This window comes from Squalius cephalus (assembly GCF_949319135.1).
Source record: "Squalius cephalus genome assembly, chromosome: 3".
NCBI lineage: Eukaryota > Metazoa > Chordata > Actinopteri > Cypriniformes > Leuciscidae > Squalius > Squalius cephalus.
In genome coordinates, this window is record NC_137124.1 from 12,528,248 (window position 1) to 12,554,167 (window position 25,920).

The following is a 25,920-nucleotide window of genomic DNA, read 5'->3' on the forward strand; positions in this document are numbered from 1 at the left end:
ACCTTAATCACTGCGGGCTCTGAAATGACCGTCTCGGGCTTCAACACCTCCACTACAGCTTCTGGTATCACAGCCTTCTTCATACACATCATCTTGAAGCCATATACATCATCCCAGAATGCAATGCGGTCACTGTGTTTCTGAGTGTCCCCCACCGCCGCCAGGCTGATATTGCATCGGTCCGGAAAGACTGAAAAGAAAGATGATAAATGAAAGTGAGTAAAAGACATCATCTGCAGGGCTTACATATGATATATGTTCAAAGTCAAACGAAGCCCTCATGAGTCAATACTTTACATGACAAGAACATTATTCATTTAGCAGACACTTTCTTATCCAAAGTGACTCATGGTACATATTTTACTTATGGGCCATTTACAACGTTTTCAGCTAAAAAATTTAACCTTTTAATGCGTTTTGGCTGTTCGTTTACAAGACAATGCCATTTTGGGGGCCTGAAAACGCAAACTTTTGAAAAAGGGTTTCTAAGTGCGAGTTTTTGAAAACAATACCATTGTCGTCTCCAAACGACAAAAACACCAATTTGTGAAAACGGTGACGTTATGCGCATGCGAATTACGTGTTCAGTCTATAGGGGTGTAGTGTTTCTTTACAAAGTGACATCGCCAACTACTGGCCTGGCATGAATAATACAGCGCTCGGTAACACTTTATTTAAAGGTGACGTAATTACACGTCATGTAATTACTATAATGATAACAGTAAATTATGCATAATTACAAGTAACCAAACCCAAACCGTAACTCTATAGTAAGTACATGTGGTTAATTAATATTACTCCGTACTAATTTGAGTGAGTACAATGTAACTACATCACCTTAAAAAAAAGTGTTGTAGCCATTTTTACATCCATGTGAACGGGGATCGTTTTGACAACGTTGTCGTCTTTATCGAAAAACGCAAAGGAAAAACTTTTCCGTTTTTAGTACAACGTTGTCGTGTAAACGTACCCTTAGATTGAGCTCCTGAATCGCACCTCCTGGGGTTTAAACCCACAACCTTTGGCTTACCGGTCCGGAACCACTAAGCCATGTAACATCCATTATAAGATTTATGCGCAGCTTTTCAGATCTCTGGTGCAGTGGTTAGCTCACATGATCTAGACATATCTGGGCCACACTGCTCCCAGGGAAGCTGGTTCGAGCCCATTAAACTCGAAATGACTCCAATTAAATGTCCTACATTTGTAAACTTTGACTGCATATTAATTTGTTGGCATTAAATATACAAGCACTGAATGTTTGAACAAATTCACTGGCATGAATAAAAAAAAAAACAAAAAAAAAAAACAAACCTACTTGGAAACATCGGTTTGAATGTGCCACAATTATGACAAGGCATAAAGTAGATTAATGCACCTATCAATAGACTTTTCAAACAAGAAAATTGCAAACTGTAAATGTGTTTGATATACACCGATTAAAAAAGCCAATATACTTTCAATTAAAGCTGAACTAAAAACTACAAATATGACTAGTTTTTACAAAATTTTTTTGGTTTTATATAACTGATAACTAAAGCGTAAGGAACGGCTGGACATTGTGTGGGCGTATTAGACCTCATCCTTTACACAAATGTGCAATAATGAGCACATCTATCATGAAATGGTAAACCACAGCCCTGACGCTCTCACGCAGTAATGTTTCAGTCGTTTCCAGTGCTGGTAAATGTCCCTGTGTGATGATGTTAATGGTTACCAAGCACATGCTTCTGGCAAAAAAAAATCTGTATTCAACTGATAGTCATAATCATAAAAACTCTGCATCTATCAGTTCTTAATGTCCTTTACGTTTGGCCATCAGAGACAAACTAAAAGCTGCAGTGCGTTTATTTCATGCTACTGGAGAAAACCAGACATGAGACATCACTAATATCTACACTAAACATCAGGAGATCCTGAATGTGTAAATCATTTTGTCTTACATTTATGTAATTTTAGTTGTATGTGCATAAAGGGAAATCAGGGCAATTGTAACAATTTCAATTACAAACAAGCCTTATTCAGCCTGTGTGCATTACGGCTGGAATACACTACACAACTTTTAAAATTTGAACAGATTTTAAAACACCAAGCATCATACACTTGTCGACTTTTTAAATAGTTACAGAAAAAAAAATTGGGCATCGTTCAATGAACAGTTGAGGATCATAACACACTATAAGACTTCAGACAAATTAAAACATTATGTGTTCTAAAATCGGTACAAAAAAAAAAAATCAAACATAGCCTATTCATAAATCAGGGGAACACAGTTTACAGAAAACCCTTGTTTTTCTTCTTTTGCCAGAAAAAAAAGTGATGTGTATAACAAATTGTCAACAAAAAGTAGATTTCAAGGTATAAAATGTTTTTTTTTTTTTTTAAATAAATAAATATTTCATTAGTGCATCTAATTTATTTTAAATAATTACATAATATAATAATTAAATAACTGAAAATATGTATCTTGTACTTAAGTGACAACTAGTTAAATAAAGCTAAAAAAATTAAGTAAAAAATTATGTATACATATATTACATATTACAATTTTTAGACTACATATATAGTATTATGTAATATGGCCAGATGTTTACTGAAAAACATATTTTACATAATAGAACACAAGAAAATCATCTTAATGTTTCTTGTAATTAGATGAAAATCAAAAACAGCCATTTCAGACCAGACAGTCCCATTAACTCTGTCCTACGCTTCAAAAGAGAAATCCATGATAGACTATATCTCACCAACTTTGTCTGACCTTTAATCAAGGGTTAAGGGTGCACATTCACTCTCCTGCGCCATAATAAAGTGTGTCCCATCAAAATCGTGTCTCCCGTGTGACAGAATCGTGACTGGCATGTTATAACCTCCAGCCTGTACCTTAAAGCCTTCGCTGTGACCCTGTGGGTGTCACGTAGGGTGAAAAACCACACACGCACACACACCTGGAGTGGATTTGTCACCTCATTTTCTCTGATTAGTGGAGCTATGAGTGATTGTCTTGGGAGACGCGTGTAAGCACTGATTGGGTGGTACACAGGACCGTCCCGCACCTGAACAGGGAGTGGAGGCTAGAGAAAGAGAGAGAAGGGGGCGAGGGAGAGGGAGAGGGGGTGTAGTGTCCCAAGATTCATAGCTTTGACATCTGCGTCCTTCTCGACTCGGTGCTCAGGGCCCGTTTGTCAAGCACCCCCCCTCCGGTTCCTCTTGAGGGCAGCCGTGAAGAAGAGGGTAGTAAGAACAGGGGGTGAAAAAAAAAAAAAAAGCACCCAGTGATGAGAGAGCGAAAGCACAGACCTCGTTTCAGGATGAAGAGAAAGGTTAATAATATGAGGTATAAAGGAGAGAGAGGGAGAAACGAGGTTATAGTGGCAGGGGTAAGTAATGTTGATCTGACACAGTGCAGAGCTGCCACATGATGGGCCATTATATCAATCTGCTTCACACCAGGTATACATGGCTGCGGGCTTTCCGACTGAGCTGAAAAATAGAAACGTGCTGCCTCACTGGACGACTCAGTGCTATTCCGCCTGTGCCTCTCACATTTCTGGATTTCCTAGCACATATATGCATAAAAATGTATTTTCAAATGTTGATGGCTCATCCTGCATGCAACAGATTTTGTCCAACAAAATTGGAATGACAATGTGCATCAAGGATGCATTAAAGTAAAAGCAAAGGCATTTCTACTGTTACAAAGTATTTCTATTTCAAATTCAGTTTGTTCTATTCATCAAAGAATGGAGTGAAACAGTTTCTCGAACAAGAAAAAAAATGTAGGGCGGAGCTTGATTTTGTCCATTGGAAATTGATTGGACAGTTCGGGTTTGCTATTGCTGTGATGTCATTTTAGTGACAGATTGCCCCGCCCTCGTGCCAGTAAACGCATCATCAGAGAAGAGAAGCGATGTCACTGCACATGCTTTGATTAAAGATTACGAGAGCACATGAATTAAAAAAGGTAATGATGTGCACGGAAAATAATTTATAATACGGCAGTATTTCATTATCTATCCATCTATATCTATACACATACATACATACATAAATATCTGTTAAGAACAATTATTTGGAGGTCCCTGAAAAGTACTAAAAGAGTTAAAGCCCCCCTGTAGTCAATCATTTTATCCCTTAAAACTCATCTTTGATCACAAAATGACATATTTAAGCGTTTTTTCCTTGAAAAAAATTCTTCATGCCTTAAAATAGCTTGAATATAACTACACCCTTGCCTCATTTAGTATACGCAGTTCTATGAATATGCAAATGAGCCCCGCCTCCACTCACTCACACAGCTCAGAGATCCACTCGTTGACGATCACACTTTGACCTGATTAGTTACAAGGTAGTTTGTGACGTCAGAAACACCAGCGATTTTGAGACTGTCTTTGGTTCACTGCAGTTTTAAGGAGAAAATACTCAGCAATGGTGTTGACTTATGAATTTGAACATGGTTTGTCTTAAAGCATATTTAAAAATGCCACATAGACATATAAACAACATTAAAAGCTGGATTTTCACCACAGGGGGAACTTAATAGAATAAAAAAAGCGACCGGAGTCATTAAGTGGAATCGGAATCATAACTAGAATCGTAAAATTCCTAACAATTCACATCCCTACCCATCCTCAATCCCATGATGCTGTAAAGATCAGGAGAGTGTAACATTTCCTGTGTCAAGATCCTTGAAGTCATAATTCATCCAGTCAGCGTGTGCACTGCGTACCACCGAATCTCCTCAGCATCTGTTCACTTAAACCTCCACAGTGGACAAGAAAATGACGCAGAGCCACAAGACACATGCAGCATGTTTAACATCCACTTCCACTCCGTCCACAACCTTTGTCTGGATGCTGCAGTTTCCCGAACAATGAAAGAAAAATAAGTTTGTTTTCTGGTATCTAGAAGGTGAGTGCCCAAGGACTGCTTAGTTATTCATCAGTTGCTTTAATTTATGTTTTATTGACGGAAATCAATATGTAGTAAAAGGCAGCGCAGCATGCAGGGTGTGAGATAAGAGAGAACACCTGGAAAACACGCAGAACATTATGCTGTAAACTAAGCAAGTGTGAAAGGTGCTTCTACAAAACTGCAGTATGAAGAAAGATTGTGGTGGCATGACTTTCGCAAATATAAAAGTATCCTAAACGGCACTGAATTATAAGGAGTTACATGCAGTGTTTCCTGCAGCATAGCAAAATAGATATTATTTATTACTTTATCCTTAATATTTATATAAAGTCGCAATTTTTGTGCAAGAATGATCATATGGGAGTTAGAATGAGTTAAAAATCATAAATAAATCAGCAACGTTTCAGTAAATGTTTTTAAAAAATTGTTTGCTATAATAAATATTAAATTAATTTGATTTTGTCTATTGGAAATTGATTGGACATTTGGGGTTTGCTATTGCTGTGATGTCATTTGAGTGACAGGTTGCCCCGCCCTCGTGCCAATAAACGCATCATCAGAGAAGAGAAGCGATGTCACTGCAAATACTTTGATTAAAGATCACGAGAGCACATGAATTTAAAAAAAGTTATAAAGTACGGCAGTATTCCATAAAATTCTATCCCTCCATCTATCACGAATTAAAAAAAAAGGGAAAAACAGATTTTCAAAAGTATGTAGGAAAAACTTGAAAAAAAACCATATTAATCTACATTAATGGTTTGTAGCCAATATAAGCCACATTAAAACTGCCAAATTCTCAACACACTTCTACACCTACTTTTTTTATTGGTTATGGTCACGATAAAGGGGGAGGTTAAATAATGTTCAACACCACACCATTTTCATGATAACACCTCTTTGTAATGGTCCCTGCAAGGGAAACAAACACACACATGCTCATCTTTCATCGCTTTAGACAGCCCTGATTCAGTCTGTGTGGAATCCTCCTATTAAAATAAATGAGGTCTGTTTGATAGACCTTGAAAATAAAACCCCAATATGAGAGATGGGCTCACTGTGTCCCATAAGTAAAGAAAACAATTTGTAGGTCTAGCCAATGACCTCCCAGATACCCCTTATCTCAGAATGCTGAAACATGCGCATTTGACTCACCCAAACCATCTTCTGCAAGGTACCGATCCCTGGCGTAGAGCACAGAGTCTAGCATTGACTCAAATAGGAGGAAGTAGCCCTAGAAAATGACAAAATGGGGGAAAGATACACTTATAAAGGGCCAGCGATCAAATGCATTCGGATGTAATATTGGAGCAATGCATCACATTTTAGAGGATTTTAAAGCTTTATGCTAAATATATACACATATGTGACCCTGGACCACAAAACCAGTCACATGGGTACATTTTTTGAAATTCATCCGAAATCCGAATAAATAAGCTTTCCATTGATGTATGGTTTGTTAGGATCAGGCAATATTTGGTCGAGATACAACTATATGAAAATCTGGAATCTGAGGGTGCAAAAAAATAAAAACATTGATAAAATCGCCTTTAAAGTTGCCCATTTATGTTCGCGATTGTGCTGCATTCACTCACAAAAATAAAGGTTTTATATATTTACGGTAGGAAATTTACTAAATATCTTCATGGAACATGATCTTTGCTTAATATCCTAATGATTTTTGCCATAAAAGAAAAATCGATAATTTTGACCCATACAATGTATTGTTGGCTATTGCTGCAAATATACACGTGCGACTTGTGACAGGGACACATACTCACCTTGCTTTTCTAGTTAAAAATGACTCGTTTTAGGGTTAAATGAATTTCATTTTCATTATACTTCCTTAAATTCAAATTGCAATTCTGAATCATGTTTGCTACATCAATTCACATTCAATAAAACAAAAATTGCATTCTTAATTAAATTCTGAATAATGCACAACCAAGTGTTCAATGAAGCAGCATTTCTATCCCATATGGGATATCCATTATGAGATAAAAATGCTGCTTTATTTGCAAATATTTTTGCTGAAATTAAATATGCAGTAAGTTAGACACAAGCTCTTTTGACTTAGGACAGCAAGAAACTGCCCAGATTAGAACACCCTAGCAACCACCCGAAACACCTGAGCAACAGAACATCTCCTCAGAATCCCTTAGCGATCGCCTGGCAATCATGACTTCTGCCTGAGCAAGCACATTACATTTTCCTTCAGAGAATGTAAGCAAACTAGCTTCAAAAGTAACATTTAGCATTCATCATTCCCCTCTGGCCCTCACACATGCATCCGCAATCACACTCAAACCGATATCAAATGCAAGACCTCTGGATTTGTGAGACCTTAACACAGCACCCTCTTTAAACATATGCATGGCCACCCAGCATCCCGTTTTATTGCACTGACCCCTCACTGACACCGGTTCTGCCTGAGTAGTTGGCACGTCACCTCCTGAGTTATTCTATTATAGCTCAACTGCAGCTTCAACCACGTCTCGCTGGACTCATTCTGGACAGTCGTGAGTGAAACAAGGCTGCTTCATGCTTGTTCTGAGTTATCTAAAAAAAGAGGCATAATCAATTACAGAAGACATACGTGATGGATGTGCCTAGGATGAGAGGTAACAGTCTTCATCAGCATGGTCTTCTGGTGTATAGTTGGTGCAAAAGTTACATCGAATCATAAGTGAACGAGTAAAAAGCGAGAAAGAACAACTAGAGGTGTTTGCCCCCAAAGTGTAAAAGGATGGATGGATGGATGGTGCCAATTAATTTCAGAATTAATTTCAGTACTAATTGTAACTGAAAAGGCATTTATCTACTTCAGGATTTCTGCAGGTTTAATGAAGGTTCATTTAAGACCAAGTAAAGAAAATTTAAGAAATAAATTGAAGGGAACATGATACATCATATGTAAATGTCTAGAGAGAAGCACAATCAGCTGTATTATGGAGGACCAGGAGTGCCACTTAAAAATGAAATGAAGAATCAATGTATCAATTTAATAATTCAAACATAATGTATATAAATAAATCACTTTTAAATGGACAAATTAATAGACATTTTTAAAGTTGTTTATTTGATTCGTGTTTTTAAATGTATTTTAATAAAACCATAAAACAACAAATTTAAAATAGTTTATTTAATTCATGTTTTTAAACGTAGATTAATAAAGCAATAAAAAGTACATTTATAAATCATTTTAAATGCACATGTTAAATCGCTTTTTTTAAAGCATGTGGCAAACCTTTTCTCTCTCTATTTGCCAGATGCTTTTCTTTGTCGTTTTGCCAAATGCTTTTATTTATCCATTTGTCAATCGAGTTAAAAAAAATGCCATTGGACAGTACAACACGTGGGAGCAACCAATCACTTTCACCTCAATTTGAAGCTCTAAATCGTCTCTCCCACTTGTAAATGTAACACGCACTGTCATTGGACAGTTAGAGAAACTATACGTCATTACGGCGGGAGTTTGAAGACGGGTTCGAGCGACGCAAAAATGTCCGGTGAAACTGAACGTGTTTGGAGAGGGATTGTGGATGATTTGTTAGCTTTAGCTGATTTCTGCGAAAGAAATTCTCCTCTCAATTATCATTTTGTATATAGAAGACGTTGCAAACGCAGCGGATAATTGTGGTTGTACAAAAAATGGAAGGATTTATTTGGGTAATGTTTGATGAGGCACAGAGTGTCATTCAACGACTCGGACTGTTGCAGCCTTCACGCTATTGTACTTCCAAGCATTCTTGAACACCACCAGTCGTCGGATGTACCAGCAGAAGAGATGGCAAGATGTATCGGTGTGTCGCTAAGGACAGTCCGAAGAAAACTTGCACATGTTGGTTTAAGGTAGGCCTATGTAAAAGAAAATGTTGTGTCAATGTTTCCAGAAAGAATAGCCACCCGTGCCTTAAACGGCCTGCACGCGTATAACTACAGCGGTCAATCGCATGACCGACCGCTGACTTTATAGTATTTTATACAGCATGTAGAAACATTAGGCTGGATATTTACTACAGTTAAATTGGTTACGTGAAGGGGGGAAACTCTCGAATGTATGTGAGTGCTTTAAAGGGCAGTGAAGTCAGAATTTGTTAAAATATTATAATATAATTGTATTATGTAAGACTTTTGTGTAATACCTTACTATGATTAAAACATGCTTTGTTTTTAGGAAACGTGACTTGTACACCTCCATTACGAATGAGGAGTTGGATAGACTATTGGTGGAAATACACCACAGATACCCCAATGCTGGCTACAAGATGATCTTGGGACACATAAGATCCAGGCAACTGCGCATACAAGTATAGGAAATGTAGCAAATATTAATCATCTAATGTCTCATCCAGGTTTGAAATGAACAGATTTAAGGACATCTTAGGACGGCCTGACGCCGACGTTACAGTGTACCAGCTCCCAACAGTGTGTGGAACATTGATGGGAATCATAAACTTATTCGGTTGGTGTTGAGCATTTCTTTGGTAAAGTTAATAAATAATATTGCTAATGTCTAGGGTCACACAGAATCTGCACTTACAGACCTATAATCCTTTACACATGTCTACAAAAGTAGTGGTCAACAAGTAGGGCAAGATCAAATATTCAGACTTTTTTGCATGGTTTTTTTTGCAGATTTGGGAAAGAAACAGGCATGGAAAATGGTGTATTCTTTCAGATCTATCAGAATATAAGACTATTACACCATAATTGGTGGCTGAAAACAAAAAACAAAACAAAATATTGAATAAATAAATCTTTGTGACTGATGGGAATTTTATTTTGTAGACATGTGTAAAAGGATTATATTGAGGTCTGTAAGTGCAGATTCTGTGTGACCCTAGACATTATTATCCATTAAAGCTGCTCTAAGTGATGTTGTGTGACGTCACTTCTTGTTGACGTTTAAAGTATTGTCAAACAAAACGGAGGCTAGCTCGACCCTCCCTCCTCCTCATCCGCGCACTAACCCCCCAAACAAACCCCAACCCAAATCATTCTTGTCGGTTATTGGCTGGAACAGTTTATGTTTCGTGGTGCGGGTTAGCCCAGTTTGTTTTTCTGAGGCTGTCTACAGAGACCACGTTTTTTTACAGTGTGTTCAGGGGACAGGCAGCTAGCGGATGGTGAGGAGATGTTTTGCTGTATGCGACAAAAAATGTTTTGGCCTAAAAAGCATGACATCACTTAGAGCACCTTTAACTTTACCAAAGAAATGCTCAACACCAACCGAATAAGTTTATGATTCCCATCAATGTTCCACACACTGTTGGGAGCTGGTACACTGTAACGTCGGCGTCAGGCCGTCCTAAGATGTCCTTAAATCTGTTCATTTCAAACCTGGATGAGACATTAGATGATTGATATGTTAATATTTGCTTCATTTCCTATACTTGTATGCGCAGTTGCCTGGATCTTATGTGTCCCAAGATCATCTTGTAGCCAGCATTGGGGTATCTGTGGTGTATTTCCACCAATAGTCTATCCAACTCCTCATTCGTAATGGAGGTGTACAAGTCACGTTTCCTAAAAACAAAGCATGTTTTAATCATAGTAAGGTATTACACAAAAGTCTTACATAATACAATTATATTATAATATTTTAACAAATTCTGACTTCACTGCCCTTTAAAGCACTCACATACATTCGAGAGTTTCCCCCCTTCACGTAACCAATTTAACTGTAGTAAATATCCAGCCTAATGTTTCTACATGCTGTATAAAATACTATAAAGTCAGCGGTCGGTCATGCGATTGACCGCTGTAGTTATACGCGTGCTGGCCGTTCAAGGCACGGGTGGCTATTCTTTCTGGAAACATTGACACAACATTTTCTTTTACATAGGCCTACCTTAAACCAACATGTGCAAGTTTTCTTCGGACTGTCCTTAGCGACACACCGATACATCTTGCCATCTCTTCTGCTGGTACATCCAACAACTGGTGGTGTTCAAGAATGCTTGGAAGTACAATAGCGTGAAGGCTGCAACAGTCCGAGTCGTTGAATGACACTCTGTGCCTCATCAAACATTACCCAAATAAATCCTTCCATTTTTTGTACAACCACAATTATCCACTGCGTTTGCAACGTCTTCTATATACAAAATGATAATTGAGAGGAGAATTTCTTTCGCAGAAATCAGCTAAAGCTAACAAATCATCCACAATCCCTCTCCAAACACGTTCAGTTTCACCGGACATTTTTGCGTCGCTCGAACCCGTCTTTAAACTCCCGCCGTAATGACGTATAGTTTCTCTAACTGTCCAATGACAGTGCGTGTTACATTTACAAGTGGGAGAGACGATTTAGCGCTTCAAATTGAGGTGAAAGTTGATTGGTTGCTCCCACGTGTTGTACTGTCCAATGGCATTTTTTTTTTACTCGATTGACAAATGGATAAATAAAAGCATTCGGCAAAACGACAAAGAAAAGCATCTGGCAAATAGAGAGAGAAAAGGTTTGCCACATGCTTTAAAAAAAAGCGATTTAACATGTGCATTTAAAATGATTTATAAATGTACTTTTTATTGCTTTATTAATCTACGTTTAAAAACATGAATTAAATAAACTATTTTAAATTTGTTGTTTTATGGTTTTATTAAAATACATTTAAAAACACGAATCAAATAAACAACTTTAAAAATGTCTATTAATTTGTCCATTTATAAGTGATTTATTTATATACATTTTTATGTTTGAATTATTAAATTGATACATTGATTCTTCATTTCATTTTTAAGTGGCACTCCTGGTCCTCCATACTGTATTAGCAACACTTTAGAGTTTGACAATACAATTTCCAACAGATATCCATTACTTTTTCTTTCTTTTTTTTTCTTTTTTTTTTTTTTTTACAGAAAAGTAGCTTAAATCTTGATTTAAGAATGTTTAGATATTTGTACTGGAAAACAAAAATACTGAGGAAGAAATTATAATTTTTTGCAAGGCATGCAACATTAATGCCATGCTGTAATGAATTTAAGACTTTCTGTTCTGATTTGACCTGCAGAAACCCTGTATTTGTTGAAAAGTCTGTTGTTAAAGCTCAAATGAGCACTTCTGTAATCCATAGGCTGAGGTCAACTGGACCAGCACGCTTAAAAGTCATGTGACAGCGAATCTACTGGATCTCTCCAGGTCGTTTTTAAACCGACTCAACATTAGAGTGATGGCTAAGATTCTTCATGGTGTAATTTAGAACCCAATTTCACAGGCGGCTGCCTCCACTGCAGTGAGAGAGAGAGAGAGAGAGAGAGAGAGAGAGAGAGAGAGAGAGAGAGAGAGAGAGCTAGCGAGCTAGTGAGAGAGAGAGAGAGAGAGAGAGAGAGAGAGAGAGAGAGAGAGAGAGAGAGAGAGAGAGAGAGAGAGCTAGCGAGAGCTAGTGAGAGAGAGAGAGAGAGAGAGAGATTGCTGTACACACTTACTATCATACGATTTTTATTTTATTTTTTATAATTTATTTATTTAATATAAAAAAATGACAGTAAATACTGCTGTTCTTTTGAACTTTCTATTAATAAAAAAAATCCTTTAAAAAAAGTATCACGATTTTTAATCTTTCCAATTTTGCAATCTCTGCAATCAACGGCCATGTGAATCCACTGTCTTCCCCTAATGTTTCCTGAAATATAGCCTAAAACACTGCTTTCTTAAATACTTCCTTTTTTTATTTATTATTCTACAAGCTGATATCCTACAACTTGAGTCCAACTAGCAAAATGTGTACAGGCACAGCATCTGTGCATAACTAGGTACAATCCCACCAATAGAAGCTGTAATAACACACACTGGTGGTAAAGAGAGTCAGTGCAATATTAATGGCTGAATGAGGCCAAAATGCAGATCGATTCATTAAGCCATGTGCAGTCGGGGCAGAATTACATGAATGCAACTAATAAAATGCTAATGAAAATTGGACAGCAGCATTCATGAACATTTAACAAATTACCTCATAAACACACACGCATACAGATGAACGCTACTTTTTTCCACTTAGATTTTTCTAGATGGAGCAGAGAATACTGAATGACTTCTGCCTAAATCCTTTACGTGTTTGATTGACAAAAAAAAAAAAAAAAAAAAAAAAAGGTAGAAACATGAGTCAATTAAGTCAAGAGTCTGTTTTAGAGCTTGCTGCTGTAATTTGTTTCTTGTGAACATCATGAACAGTGTTAGTCTGATGGCCCTCTCTGCTCTATAAACAGCTGGCATCTGCAGTATTCAGCCACTGCCAACGTCATGAGCATTCAATGAATAATCCTCTCAATTACTGTACTACCATATCAATCCAACTCCCAGGGGCTGTGTAATCTACTTCTTACAAACTCAATTCGACAAATCCAAAGCCAGAAACACCAAACACAGAAATAATGGTACAAACTACACAGCATAATGAATTAAATGCTTGAGTGCTAACCTTATTACTTCACAATGCAATATACAGCAAATTATTATCTCTTAATAATTACCCCTGTTATATTTAACTATTTAGGGACAGACTAGAGACATGACAGAAAATGATAGGGTAAAGAAGAGGAAACGGGATCAAAAAATGTTGCAGTCACAGACCACTGAAAACTGAGACCCACACAGCATTTGATCACTGGATTTACAGAAATCTTTTCACTTTTAAGAAGAGTTTTCTTAACATTGCATATCTAATCAACTCCTGACAAATTATTATTTGGATTATCACTCAAAGATAACAAAGAATGGAATATTTTCTTTCTCTTTGTCTTTAAATATGGTACAATATTATCCTATTTAAATCAATGTGATAAGTGAGTTGTCAAAAGTAATCTAAAAGTAATCTAAATGTAATTCGATTAGATTATTTTAAATGTGTCATGTAATAGATTACAATAAAAACTACTATATATATATATATATACATACACACACACTCACACGCTTGATGTGTGAGAACCAGTGAGGTTCATTCTCATGTGTTACGCAGCATGTTTGAGCTTCTGCAAGAATTTTCATTTTTGGGTGAACTAACCCTTTAAAGAGCATGTCAGAGTGTAACGTTAGCAAAGCTGCACGCTCAGCTGAGAAAAAAAAAAAGTTTATCATCACTGTTCAATAAAATCGTTCATTTATCAGTTATCATGTATAACATTAACATGAAAATAATAATTAGCCTGAATTCCAATATTGATGTATCTCTAATTGGCATTAGTGTTTGAGTTTTTGGGCCCTATTTTAACGATCTAAGTGCATGGTCTAAAGCGCAGGGCGCAAGAGCACTTAGGGCATGTCAGAATCCACTTTTGGTAGTTTAACGACGGGAAAAATGGTCGGCATGTGCCAGGCGCATGGTTTAAAAGGGTTGTCCCTATTCTCTTAATGAGTAATGGGTGTGTTTTGGGATTTACGCGTTAAACCAATCAGACTCTCATCTCCCATTCCCTTTAAATGCCAGTTGCGCTCGCGCCATGGCGGATTCGCTATTTACAAGACGGAATTTGATAGTGGAAAGACCAAAGCCGTCTCCAGAGCACACAAGGATCTGCTCGTGTATGAGGTAAAAGAGCGCAAGCAGACCATCTACGGGATAAGCCGGATTCCATCATATCTTTATGTACACAATAATAATCTTTTACATTGTAATCCTTTTATTTGAAATATTTGGCTAGTTTGTGTGCTGCTGCGTGTCCCTGTGTGTGTAATAAGCAGAATGTACGGGTGTTGTGGACTCACCTATAGGAGCACATTACTAACGTGCTCTTTAAATAATAAAAAAAATGTATAATTCTGTTGCCTCAAAATAGCAACGCGCCAACAATGCACCTGAACACACCTCGTTTTCAGACCAGCACGCCCATGGGCGCACAAATGGGCGCAAATGCATTTGCTATTTAAACAACGTGGCGCAGGACGTGAAAATGAAAACTGCGTCGGGCTGAAACTAGCAAAAAACACTTGCATCGCATTTCGCCGGGTGTAAGATAGGGCCCATTATCTTGTTGATGCTTTTTGAAAAATCAAATTAGCTCAGTGTTACTGTTTGAATAGTACAGATAGCACAAGATTAATAAAACCAAGTCTTTGCTAAATAAAAAAGTTTCTATCTCTCCTTCCAAAGATAAAATGAATGTCAAACACAAAGATGCGTTGTGTGCGGGCAACCATTAAAAGACATTAAGATAAATGACCATAACACTACACTAAATACTATTGTTAATAAAGCATAGATTGTGTAATAAATCTAAACACTATAAGCAAAACTGTTTGCTCTGTGTGGTTTGAGTGTGAAAGAGTCTGATTTGCATATGAATACAGGCGAGTAGTAAATGTACCATATTGTACAAGCATATTCAAATAAGGCAAGCCAAATGTTTCCCTGATTCATTTTAGCAGGACAATGGACGTTTGAAAGCTTCATTGTCGATCGGTGACAGATCCAGGCAAGCGTTGGGTGCATCATAGTGTAACATAAAAGCAAAGGGAAATCATGATGGAGTCAAAATCTGAGAATGTCAGGAAATTAAGAATCTAAAACCTATTATATTTCGCTTTTCTTGCAATTTAGCTCAATACAACAAGATTTGTTTAATGCATATTGTTATAATCAACAAGAGTATTTGGGTACTTCAGAGAATGTGTACCTGCATATGTTTGTGTGTGTGTGTGTGTGTCTTATATTGCAGTGTATTTGGGTTTCAGGCTACATTATAAGGATATGCCGATGTCCTTATAATTCAAATTGCTAAATAAACATACTATAAGATTCTTCATTAAAAATGTAAAAATGCAGAAGGTTTTCTGTGTTGAGTAGGGTTAGGGGCTAGAAAATGTCATTAGCTCAGTGTAAAAACCATTACGCCTATGGAATGTCCCCATGATGATAGGTGTACCTGTGTGTGTGTGTGTGTGTGTGTGTGTGTGTGTGTGTGTGTGTGTGTGTGTGTGTGTGTGTGTGTGTGTGTGTGTGTGTGTGTGTGTGTGTGGCGGGCAGCTGTAGGCTATGGACGGAGTGAGTGATTGCAGCTGTCCTCTTCTGAGACAGGTAAGACTGCTATCAAGAGATAATGAGGCCCAAGATGGGATCTGCCATTAATTTAACTTGACCATCACCACACACAGCAGCTCATAGTTTCCCAAATGTGCTAAATATCAAAACATACTTCAAAGCAACCTTAAGTTAAAAGTTTAAACTGTATGTTTATTTCGAACACTGGCCCAAATAAATGGCAACATCATACACTAAATCATTTTGGATGTTGGAATGGTTTGAACAGCTTTTAAAGGGTTAGTTCACCCAAAAATAAATCATATCATCATTTACTCACCCTAAAGTTGTTCCAAACCTGTCTTTTTTTCTGTTGAACACAAAAGAAGATCTTGTGAAGAATATGAGTAACCAAATACTTGATGGGCCCCATTGACTTCTATAGTATGGGAAAAAATGAAAGTCAATGGGGCACAGTAACTATTTGGTTACCAACATTCTTCACAATATCTTCTTTTGTGCTCAGCAGAATAAAGAAATTCATACAGGTTTGGAACAACTTGAGGGTGAGTAAATGATGACAGAATTTTCATTTTGACCTGGCCTGTATTATTAATTTCCATGACTTTCACATGACAGAAAACCACGATGTATGTAATCCACCTGGAGCAACCTGTAGTTAAGTGCCTTTCTCAAGGGCGCAGTGGTGACAGCTCAAGATCTGCCCCTTGAGAGGTTCAAACCGGCAACCTTTCGTTCCCCAACCCTGTTCTTTAACCACTAGGCTAATGCTAGTGAAGGACTTTACACAAGACTTTTGTCCCTATCACCGAAGGACACATATCATTATCTGCCAGTATAAAAAAAGATATTTTGTAGAACAATGACTACTGTGCTGCAATAAATGCTCATTAAATGCCCATTGTGTTTTTCCGCTTGCAAATTCCGCCATATAAATGGCGAATCCGTCATCCACAACTGGCTTTTAAAGGGAATGGGAGATGAGACTCTGATTGGTTTATTGCACGTTACGCCCAAAACAGACGCCCAAAAGAGAATAGGGACAACCCATTTAAACCATGCGCCGGGCGTGCCAACCATTTTTCCCGTCATTAGCAAAAGTGGATTCGGACACTCCCTAAGTGAACTTGTGCCGTGCGCTTTAGACCATGCACTTAGATCGTTAAAATAGGGCCTTAAATTTGATCAAATCTACACATTTAAAAAAGACTGATTACAGACAACTGGCCCTGTGTCCGAATATGCCTACTTCCATACTATATAGTAGGCGAAAAACAGTATGTGACTTGAGAAGTATGTCCAGATTCATAGTATGCATAAAACCGTAGGCAAAAAGTAACCGGGTGACCTACTACTTGAAGCTGTAAAAGATCTTAAAACTTCCCTCACTTGCCTGATCCAGCATCCTCACACTTCTAAGGTATAGCTGAAAACTGACAAGCCATAGCATTTTGATGTGATGGATCATCCTGTGACAACCTTTATTTAGCCGCCTTCTAATTTACTTCTCCTCTCCTCCACCCAGCCAGTGGCAGACACCATCCCTCTCTTTCTTTTTGCCCCTTAATCTAATCCAGTCTGTTTGTTTTGCTGGGTGTTAAAGTACAGATCAATTGTGTGAGTTATGAAATGACATTACGGCGGCTCAGACCTGTCTCCCCCTGCCAGACGACATCTCGTCCTACTAAAAATTACCCCCTCTGATTTATCGATTCGTTCTCTCTCTCTTTTCTCGCACTTGCACGTATACACACAAACTCAAGACAGTCGAAAAGTAGGACAGTTCAACCACCTGGGAGAAACTTTCTCTGACAGAGAAAAGAGTGAAAATAAAGAAGATGAGACATTTTGGACTACAGGCGCATAATCTGCCATAGCGTACTTTTAAACATCGGTTAGCTTGATGACTGCACTGAAAAAAAAAACTATTTGTGTTTTTTTTATTTTTTAAATGATGTTTAAAATGTGTCAAATTTGCTTTTTGTATTGATATTCACTAGCAATTTCTGAGTTAAACAATTGTTTTAAAGTAAATCCTACACCAAATTTGTTAAGGTGTAAATCTTACACCTTACTTTAATAGTCTGTAATGGAAGCTTTTATGGATCAATGTCCAACAATTCTTTGCTCACAAACATCCGACCTGATTCAGCATCTAATCCTTTTAGATTGACAAGCACGTCAAAGTTAGATATCGGAGGTGGTGGACCAGGGTGACTGCATTTTTGTGTGGTCTCCTACCACTCTGTGTAATAAGGTAATTGTAAAACTATTGTTCCATAACATTTTGAAAAATGATTTTCAGAAAACGGCTGCTTTTACAAGGAAGTGGTGGCAATGCACAAACACTTCAGAGGTTTTCAGAATGAAATGGACGACATTGCACATATGATGAAGGGCAGGATTTTTACACCATTTAGCAAGCCAGAGTTGTAATCATAAAATAATGTGCTCCAGTGACCCAAATCTCAGGTTACTTTGTCAGAAGTGTTGCACACACATACACGCACACACACACGAAAATCATACACACTCTCGCCCCTGCCTCAGGCACACAGTGTTTGTTGAATTATTGCCCCAATGTGCAAACAAAAGGGGGTAAAATACAAATCATTTATTATTTCACAATTAACCTGGAAGCAACAACAAAATTCAGCGACAGCAGAAAATCGCATGCAGGTCGAATTCACAAGGGAAAGTTTCCAAATTTAGAGAATGATTCTCTTATGTCCTTTTTTGTGCCTGTGGCTAGGTGGCTCGAGTGTTATGACCTACTTTTCCCCTTTCCTATGGACTACAAATTAAGAGAACTTAAACACGGAGAGTATAGCGCAGTGCAAGCTTAGCCTTCCTCACAGCCAAATCCATAACACCAATTTTTCTGTATCGCTAGGATAGAAATCAACTCATTTATCCACAAGACACCATGCAGTCATTTTAACATGATTTTAGAGGGTGTCAAGCACAGCACGAAACCTCCACATTTTTCAAACACCAGTAATAAGAATATAATAAAATAATTCATCACCAAGAATAATGACAATAAGCTATTCTTCTGGCAAGCAATAATTACATTATTAATGTAGAATTTAACTGATGTTCTGGCTATTTTTACAATGAATACGCAAACAAAAGGAGATATTAATCTGCTAAGGGGTATTAATGGAACAGCAGTTTTAAAAAGTGATTTTTCACTATTATTTACAACAGGATCTGCATTTTCATGGGCTTTAATAAAAGATTTTTGTTATAAGAGACAATAAAAACAACTTTGTGCATCAAAACCACTCCTTTCATGGTAAAAAATGTACCTGATTTGTAGAAGTCAACGAATTTGCGACAGCTGAACGTACTATTTTTGATGTCAACATGTCGGTCTCTAAGTAACGTGATTTATTTAAGCCACAAAATAAACTCTGTAAAATAAGTATAATGAACTATGCAAGAAAATGTTGTTTAATTTTCCAATAGAAGATGAAAATTGTTTGCATGATTTGTTGCATTTAATTACCCCAGCAGATTTGGACTCTTTATATATATATAGTACCTTTTAGAAGAGCTTATTTTAAAAAATGTTGTTCAGATAAGTGGAGAAATATTAATAAAATACAACAAATTACAAACACATTCAACAAAATTCTACTTGTCATTCTATAATAGCAGAGATTAATAAAAAACCTCATTATCATCTGTCTCTTAAACTTCTCTTCTCCAATTCATCGTCAGTCATGTCTAAATAAATGAGGAGTGAGGTTTGGCTTCTAAAATGAGCATGGAAGTTCTCTCATTATGGATCATGCCTGCAATATATTATGCATCAATCAACAATACATCATCTCAGTTTTTTCATTTTCCAACACCTGAGCAGGTTTTGAAAAGGAAAATGACTTGGCAGAAAAAAAGACGCTGACACATCCACTTCCTTAACGTCTAATTCTGGGTCAAAACCAACTATAACTGCTGCAAATGCAGAGCTTTATAGACAAAGATAGCCATTTTGCTTTAATGAGCAGTGAAAAAAAAGAAGCATGTTTCATGAATTTTTCCTCACTCTAGAAAGCATAGTAATATTTATATATTAAAAAGCACAAAAAACATCCACTCACCATCCACTCTGAAATGATTATGTCCACTTTTTCCACAGGAAGGTCAATTTCCTCTATTCTGCCCTTGATCAATGTGATGGTGTCTTCGAGTTTATTTGACCTAGAAAACAGCAAAAATGGAAATAAACTTCTAAACAGCAGCAATAGTAGATTCTGGTATTTGGGTTTTGATTTCGAAATGATTTAATAAATGAAACCAAAATTAAGCTTTAATTATAAAACGGACGTAACTAGTTTTGAACACCTCGTCTGAGACAATGGATGTTAATTACACTAATTTGGCCAGGATTCAGTCTCCTTAAAGACGGCTTCTAATTGATCCAAATTACACACATCACAGCGGACTTACCGGGACAACAACACTAACGGTCCCAATTTGACAGCACCTCCTCACATGACCTTTTGCACTAAGGGTCAGCGAACTACTGTTCACCTGAGTGTTTGTGTATATGCGTGTAAACGTGCATGAATGCCACCCCTCCCCCTTTTTAAATGATCGCTCCCTTTTTGACCGGTAAACCCTGGGCATCAATCTCTCTAAATACTCCATTATCATGACAGCTAATGTTACTAGGGACAGAGTCATTACTCAAGACTGCAGAGCGCATTTCTGCCCAACCGATCCTTATCTCTGCACCTTCGCGCTATCACACTCTTCCAGAATCCCATTGTAGCGCTCCCTCTATCCGCCCCTCCTTCATCGGACTGACTCGAGCAAGGAAACGCTAATCTCATTACTGGGTTAATTTAGAGGACAATGTCAGCTATAGGTGGGGGGGGGGGGGAGAGAGGAGGGGGGATTTGGGACACTTTAACACTTCCCTTTACGGGATGGTACTTGGTTTAGGGAATATGATCAAAGAATATTGATCCACTGGGACTAAAGATGTAATGTGATGATGACAGACTGGATTATCCACCAAATTGCCACCATGACTGGTGTTAAGTGGTGTAATCTAGGGAATAAGTATCTAAATTGTAGAGATCATGTGGGGATTATATGGATTTCTGCAGTAAATGCTTCTAAACCATTAGTAAAAAACACTTATGGAAGAAAAGCCAGGGCAACATTTCACATAATACAAGTGCAACACAAAAGGTTTTGTGGAAAAAAGTTCTTCATTTGAATCTAGAGGAGTCTTCACTTACAATTTACTTTGTAATCATTTGCGCACAAATTTTACTAAAATTTCAAGCAAATGTGACAAATAATTGCAAAGAAACAACAAGCTATCGAATTAAAGTATTTTAAAGTCGATTATGTCTTTTGGTAAAAAGATTGAAATAGTATTTTCGTGTAAAACATACTCCAATAATCTTTTTCCTTGCGATTTACTCCAGGCCAGTAGTTGGCGATGTTGCCTTGTAAAGAAAAACTACGCGCCTTTAGACTGAACACGTAATACGCATGATGTCACTGTTTTCACAAATTCACGTTTTTGTAGTTTACAAGGAGACGATAACGGTGTCGTTTCCAGAACCTTGCACTCTAAAACCCGTTTTCAAAAGTTTGTGTTTTCAGGCCCCCAAAATGCTATTGTTTTAAATCAACGGTGTAAATGAAGTTTCCCATGTTTAGTTGAAAGCGGTGTCACGTAAATGCCCCCTAAAACTAAAACTATTAAAAACATTTCTGTTAAGTGAAATTAAGCTTAAATAAAACAATAAAACACTAATAAAATGACAAAAATGTAACAAAAAAAATATAAAAATGAATAAAACTATAATAAAACTAAAATGCGCTTCCATAAAAAAGTAGACACTTTCTGCAATTACTCTTCTGTACAACTCTGGTTTACTCTCAAAACTCTGTATTGAGTTGTTGCTAATATTCTTGGTACTTTCATGACAAACTGCACATTCCCTCATTTTTAGTCACTTTAAAGCAGTGTTCCTCAAATCAAGTCCTGGAGGGCCACTTCCCTGAAGGGTTTAGTTTCATCCCTAATCAAACACACCTGAACAAACTAGTCAAGGTCTTCAGAGTTACTGGAAAATTGCAGGTAGGTGATGTTGATCATGGTTTGAGCTAAACTCTGCAGGACAGTGGCCCACCAGGGCTGGATTTGAGGAACCTTGCTTTAATTATTCAAAAAGTAAAAGTAAATAATACTTACAATGGACGTATATGGAAAAAACTCCATTGTACATGCATTTCTGTCAAAGTGTTTAATTCCTTTAATACTGCTTTCTTGTATACAGTATATTTAGCATTCAATAAAAAATAAAAAAATCGAGATTCTTTATTCTTATCTCTATAAACTGTATAAAGCATCATGGCCGCCAGAAACATCACCTCTGTAAAACCCACACACACACATAGGCAGCATGTAGGAGGCCTTGGTTCAACAGCGGCCCAGCGAACTGTAAAATTAAACTTCATTTTACTTTCATCCTCCTGCCTGCTTCGACTCCTCAGACTTACATAATAACAATAACCATAATCAAAAAAAATCTCCCAGAGACACCACATGTGGTGAACATTTCAACTCCAACAAATAAAAGTATATACCTGCTCTAGAATGAAATGGAAGTGCCCTCGGAGGTGATACATGTGGTAATTTTAAGGGGCGGATAGGTCGTAAAAGGAAGCAGAAAGTGCAGGCTGGAGTCCATTTGTATGTTTAGCGTGCGTGAGACACCGAGCCGGGGTGGAAGTGGGGGAGATTGGAAGTCGACTGGGTAGAGGTAAATGACAGGCCTTTAGGAACGTGACTGCAGCCTGCAAATACACTGAAGTCAACCACTGAGACCAATAAAAAGAGCACTAGTTTGGGGACGAAATTGCAGGGTGATAAAGCCAGACCAAGTGTTTCTCTGGCCAGTAGATAGAACTACTGCTGCGTCGTCACCAAACATTTTAGATTAATTGGTCTTGTACAACAATTTTTATGACTTTTGTTTGGTTTTCTATGATGTATTCCACATTGTTGTTGCAAATTCTGTTGATTTGTCACCAATATAAATGTTATCTAGCTGGCTAACATAGATCAACAGTGTAAAATTGACTTGTGGTATTAGTCTTCAGTATTACTTCAGTATTATTAGGTATTAACATGCCTAAGACTTTTGCACAGTACTGTATATATATATATATATATATACATATACATATATATATACACACAGTACTTATATATATATATATATATATATATATATATAACGTAAAAGAACAACTTAAAAAATGTAAATATATTTTAATGAATTTTGAACAATACCGGTTATGTACACACACACACTGACAATTACTGGACCAGCAGGGGAAAAAATTCATAATTACATTATGCCACAGTTTTCCAGTTTCACATTAGAGCTATATATTTATTTTTTTATTTATTTTTTTATTTTATTAATTTATTTTAAAATAAATAAATAATGCAAATCAATAATTTGAAAGAAAATGTAGTAAAGAAAACTATATTTCAAGCACATACATAAATTGTGGTGTGGCTAGAAAAACAAAAACTATTCTTATCGTTGAGCCCATTTAATAATGGCGAAACATACGTGTCAGCAAAGAGGGGAAACTGGATAGTTTTTGGAGAACTGCATAGGATAGAACCGGTCACAAAGTGAACGAAGTCGGGAAATAATCCTTGGGGAAAACACTAGAAGCCATGAAAGGACTTAACATTGACATAGATGTTCAGGAAACACCAAAGATGGTTTTACTGTATTTTTCCAATGGAGCAATATTATACCTTGTTTTTAATAAAACAAGAACACTTAACCCAAGACGGCCTTTCTCATACATCCAAGAAACGGTTCATTACTTCAGTCCGACGTTGACTCACCTGACAATGTCCATGGCTTGGTAAATGATATCTGATTGGTCGACAGCAATGACCTTCCTGGCTCCCGCTTTGGCGGCAAACATGGAGAGGATTCCCGTTCCACATCCCACATCAAGCACCACCTGCGGGTTAAAGGAGCATGACGTAACCTTTCCACGCTATGCCAGCTTGTCTGTGCCATCTTGAGTGTGCAGATGTGTAATAATGGCACTCGAGGCATTTATCATGCTGACAGGGTCTAACCCTTATTTGCCAGAGTCCACTGGCTGGAGCAGGATGGGCGAGATAAGCGCCTCGTCGTCTACCCCCAACCCCTTTCTTTCCAGATCAGCGCGTCACCTCGGGATCCATGTTCAACTGCGCTCGGCTAAAGCAGATCTAGCTAATGTCAGTGCAGAATTAATGGTTTGTATATGAGCTGTGGTGTATATTGTGTGTGTGTGTGTTGAACCACTATTATCCTGTTATCAGCCCACTGCAGTTGACACATAAGAACCCTCCTTAAAAAAAAAATACTGCTGCTTGGAATAATGCAAGGGGTTTTTAAATCAGCCCTGTCATTGCAATCGTTACTCCGTCGTAGCTTTTTCTACAACGCTTAAAAATGTCACAGTGGCTGGGCTTCAAGAGTCCCATACTCACCTTGTCCTTGAAGACGTCCATATTGCGGTACATGAAGTCTCGATAGCTCTCAGTGCGCACCTTGTCCTGTCGGAAAACGAGACAACCAAAGTCCTAAGTAATGACACAGTGTCACCATTATACTTTCCATTAAGAAGACAGAGCGCACCCATCCCAACAAGAGAGAAATCGTTGAACACGATCCAATCATTCAGAGCAAAAATTTAATTTTAACGTCATACCCACAGTTAAAGCTGACAGTCAAAAAGCACGCTAGAAATCAAATTAACAATTGTTAAGCAGCACGAAATAAAAATCTCATTTTTAACAGTCAAGATCGAATTAGAAAGCAAATCAAAGGATGTGTGACTGGTAATGAATTTATTTATTTATTTTTTGGCGGGGAGGAGGTCGCTGTTGTAGGGAGTAGAGATGAAAAATGAAATTAAATGAAACTGACCCTGACACTTCTTGCTTTGCCAGCAGAATTTCAGCCAGAAATGGCTAATTAACCTGCCAGTCAGACTAAGTACCACCCAGAACATACATGATGCCGGAAGCTATTTACAATCCAGCAGTTATATTCATATCGGGGGGAGGAAAAAAAAAATGAGGGCCTTTTTTGCATGATTAAACATTCTGCCCTTACTTGTCAAAAAAAAAGAAGAAGAAGAAAAAAAAGAAACCCTAAAAGAATGTTAATGGATGTTTCAAAATTTGTTTCGAATTTTTACGATTTATTCTGGACATTTTTCATTTACACCACTGGTCAAAAGTTTGGAATAATTATGATAAAGACGTCTCTTATGCTCACCAAGGATGCATTTATTTGATCAAAAATAGCCAAATAGTAATTTTTTTAAATATGTTTTTAAATGCTGAATTTTCAGCATCATTACTCCAGTCTTCAGTGTCACATGATCCTTCAGAAATCATTCTTCATCATCTATTTTTGATATTCTTGTGGAAATGATACACTACCATTCATAAGTTTGGGGTAAGTATGATTTCTTTTTTTAAAAAGAAGAAGAAATTAACACTTTTATTCAACAAGGACACATTAAATTGATCAAAAGTGACAGTAAAGATATTTATAATGTCACAAAAGATTTATATTTCAAATAAACGCTGTTCTATTTCTATGAACTTTCTATTCATCAAAGAATCCTGGCATCACAGTTTCCACAAAAATATTAAGCAGCAAAAACCATTATTAATAATTTTGTATCAATAATAATTGATCATAAATGAGCATCAAATTAATATACTGGAATGATTTCTGAAGGATCATGTTTCTTATTTTCAGAATTTCTGTTTATACAGTGGGATCTGATTCTTACCCTTATCTGATCCATTTAAAAATGCTTTCAATTTACTGTAAGATATAAATTCAATTAACTTTTGCACTTTTCAGTCATTAAACCTATTTAAGTTCTCCTTTCAAATGCACACAAAAAACCTATAATGGAAAAAGTTCACTTAACTTTCCTTGCACAGAAAGTG

At 37.1% G+C, this 25,920-nt stretch overlaps 1 protein-coding gene across 2 annotated transcripts in view; it reads right to left on the reverse strand.

The window, feature by feature from the left end:
• Positions 1-25,920, reverse strand: part of prmt3 (protein arginine methyltransferase 3) — a 54,077-nt gene that overhangs the window by 23,397 nt on the left and 4,760 nt on the right. For both annotated transcript variants that reach the window (XM_079867816.1, XM_079867815.1), the window contains exons 8-12: positions 24,439-24,504; positions 23,797-23,918; positions 20,000-20,099; positions 6,070-6,148; positions 3-190 (exon numbers count right to left, since the gene is read on the reverse strand). In XM_079867816.1, the coding sequence (XP_079723942.1) occupies positions 3-190; positions 6,070-6,148; positions 20,000-20,099; positions 23,797-23,918; positions 24,439-24,504 (555 nt within the window). The remainder of the gene's footprint in view (positions 1-2; positions 191-6,069; positions 6,149-19,999; positions 20,100-23,796; positions 23,919-24,438; positions 24,505-25,920) is intronic.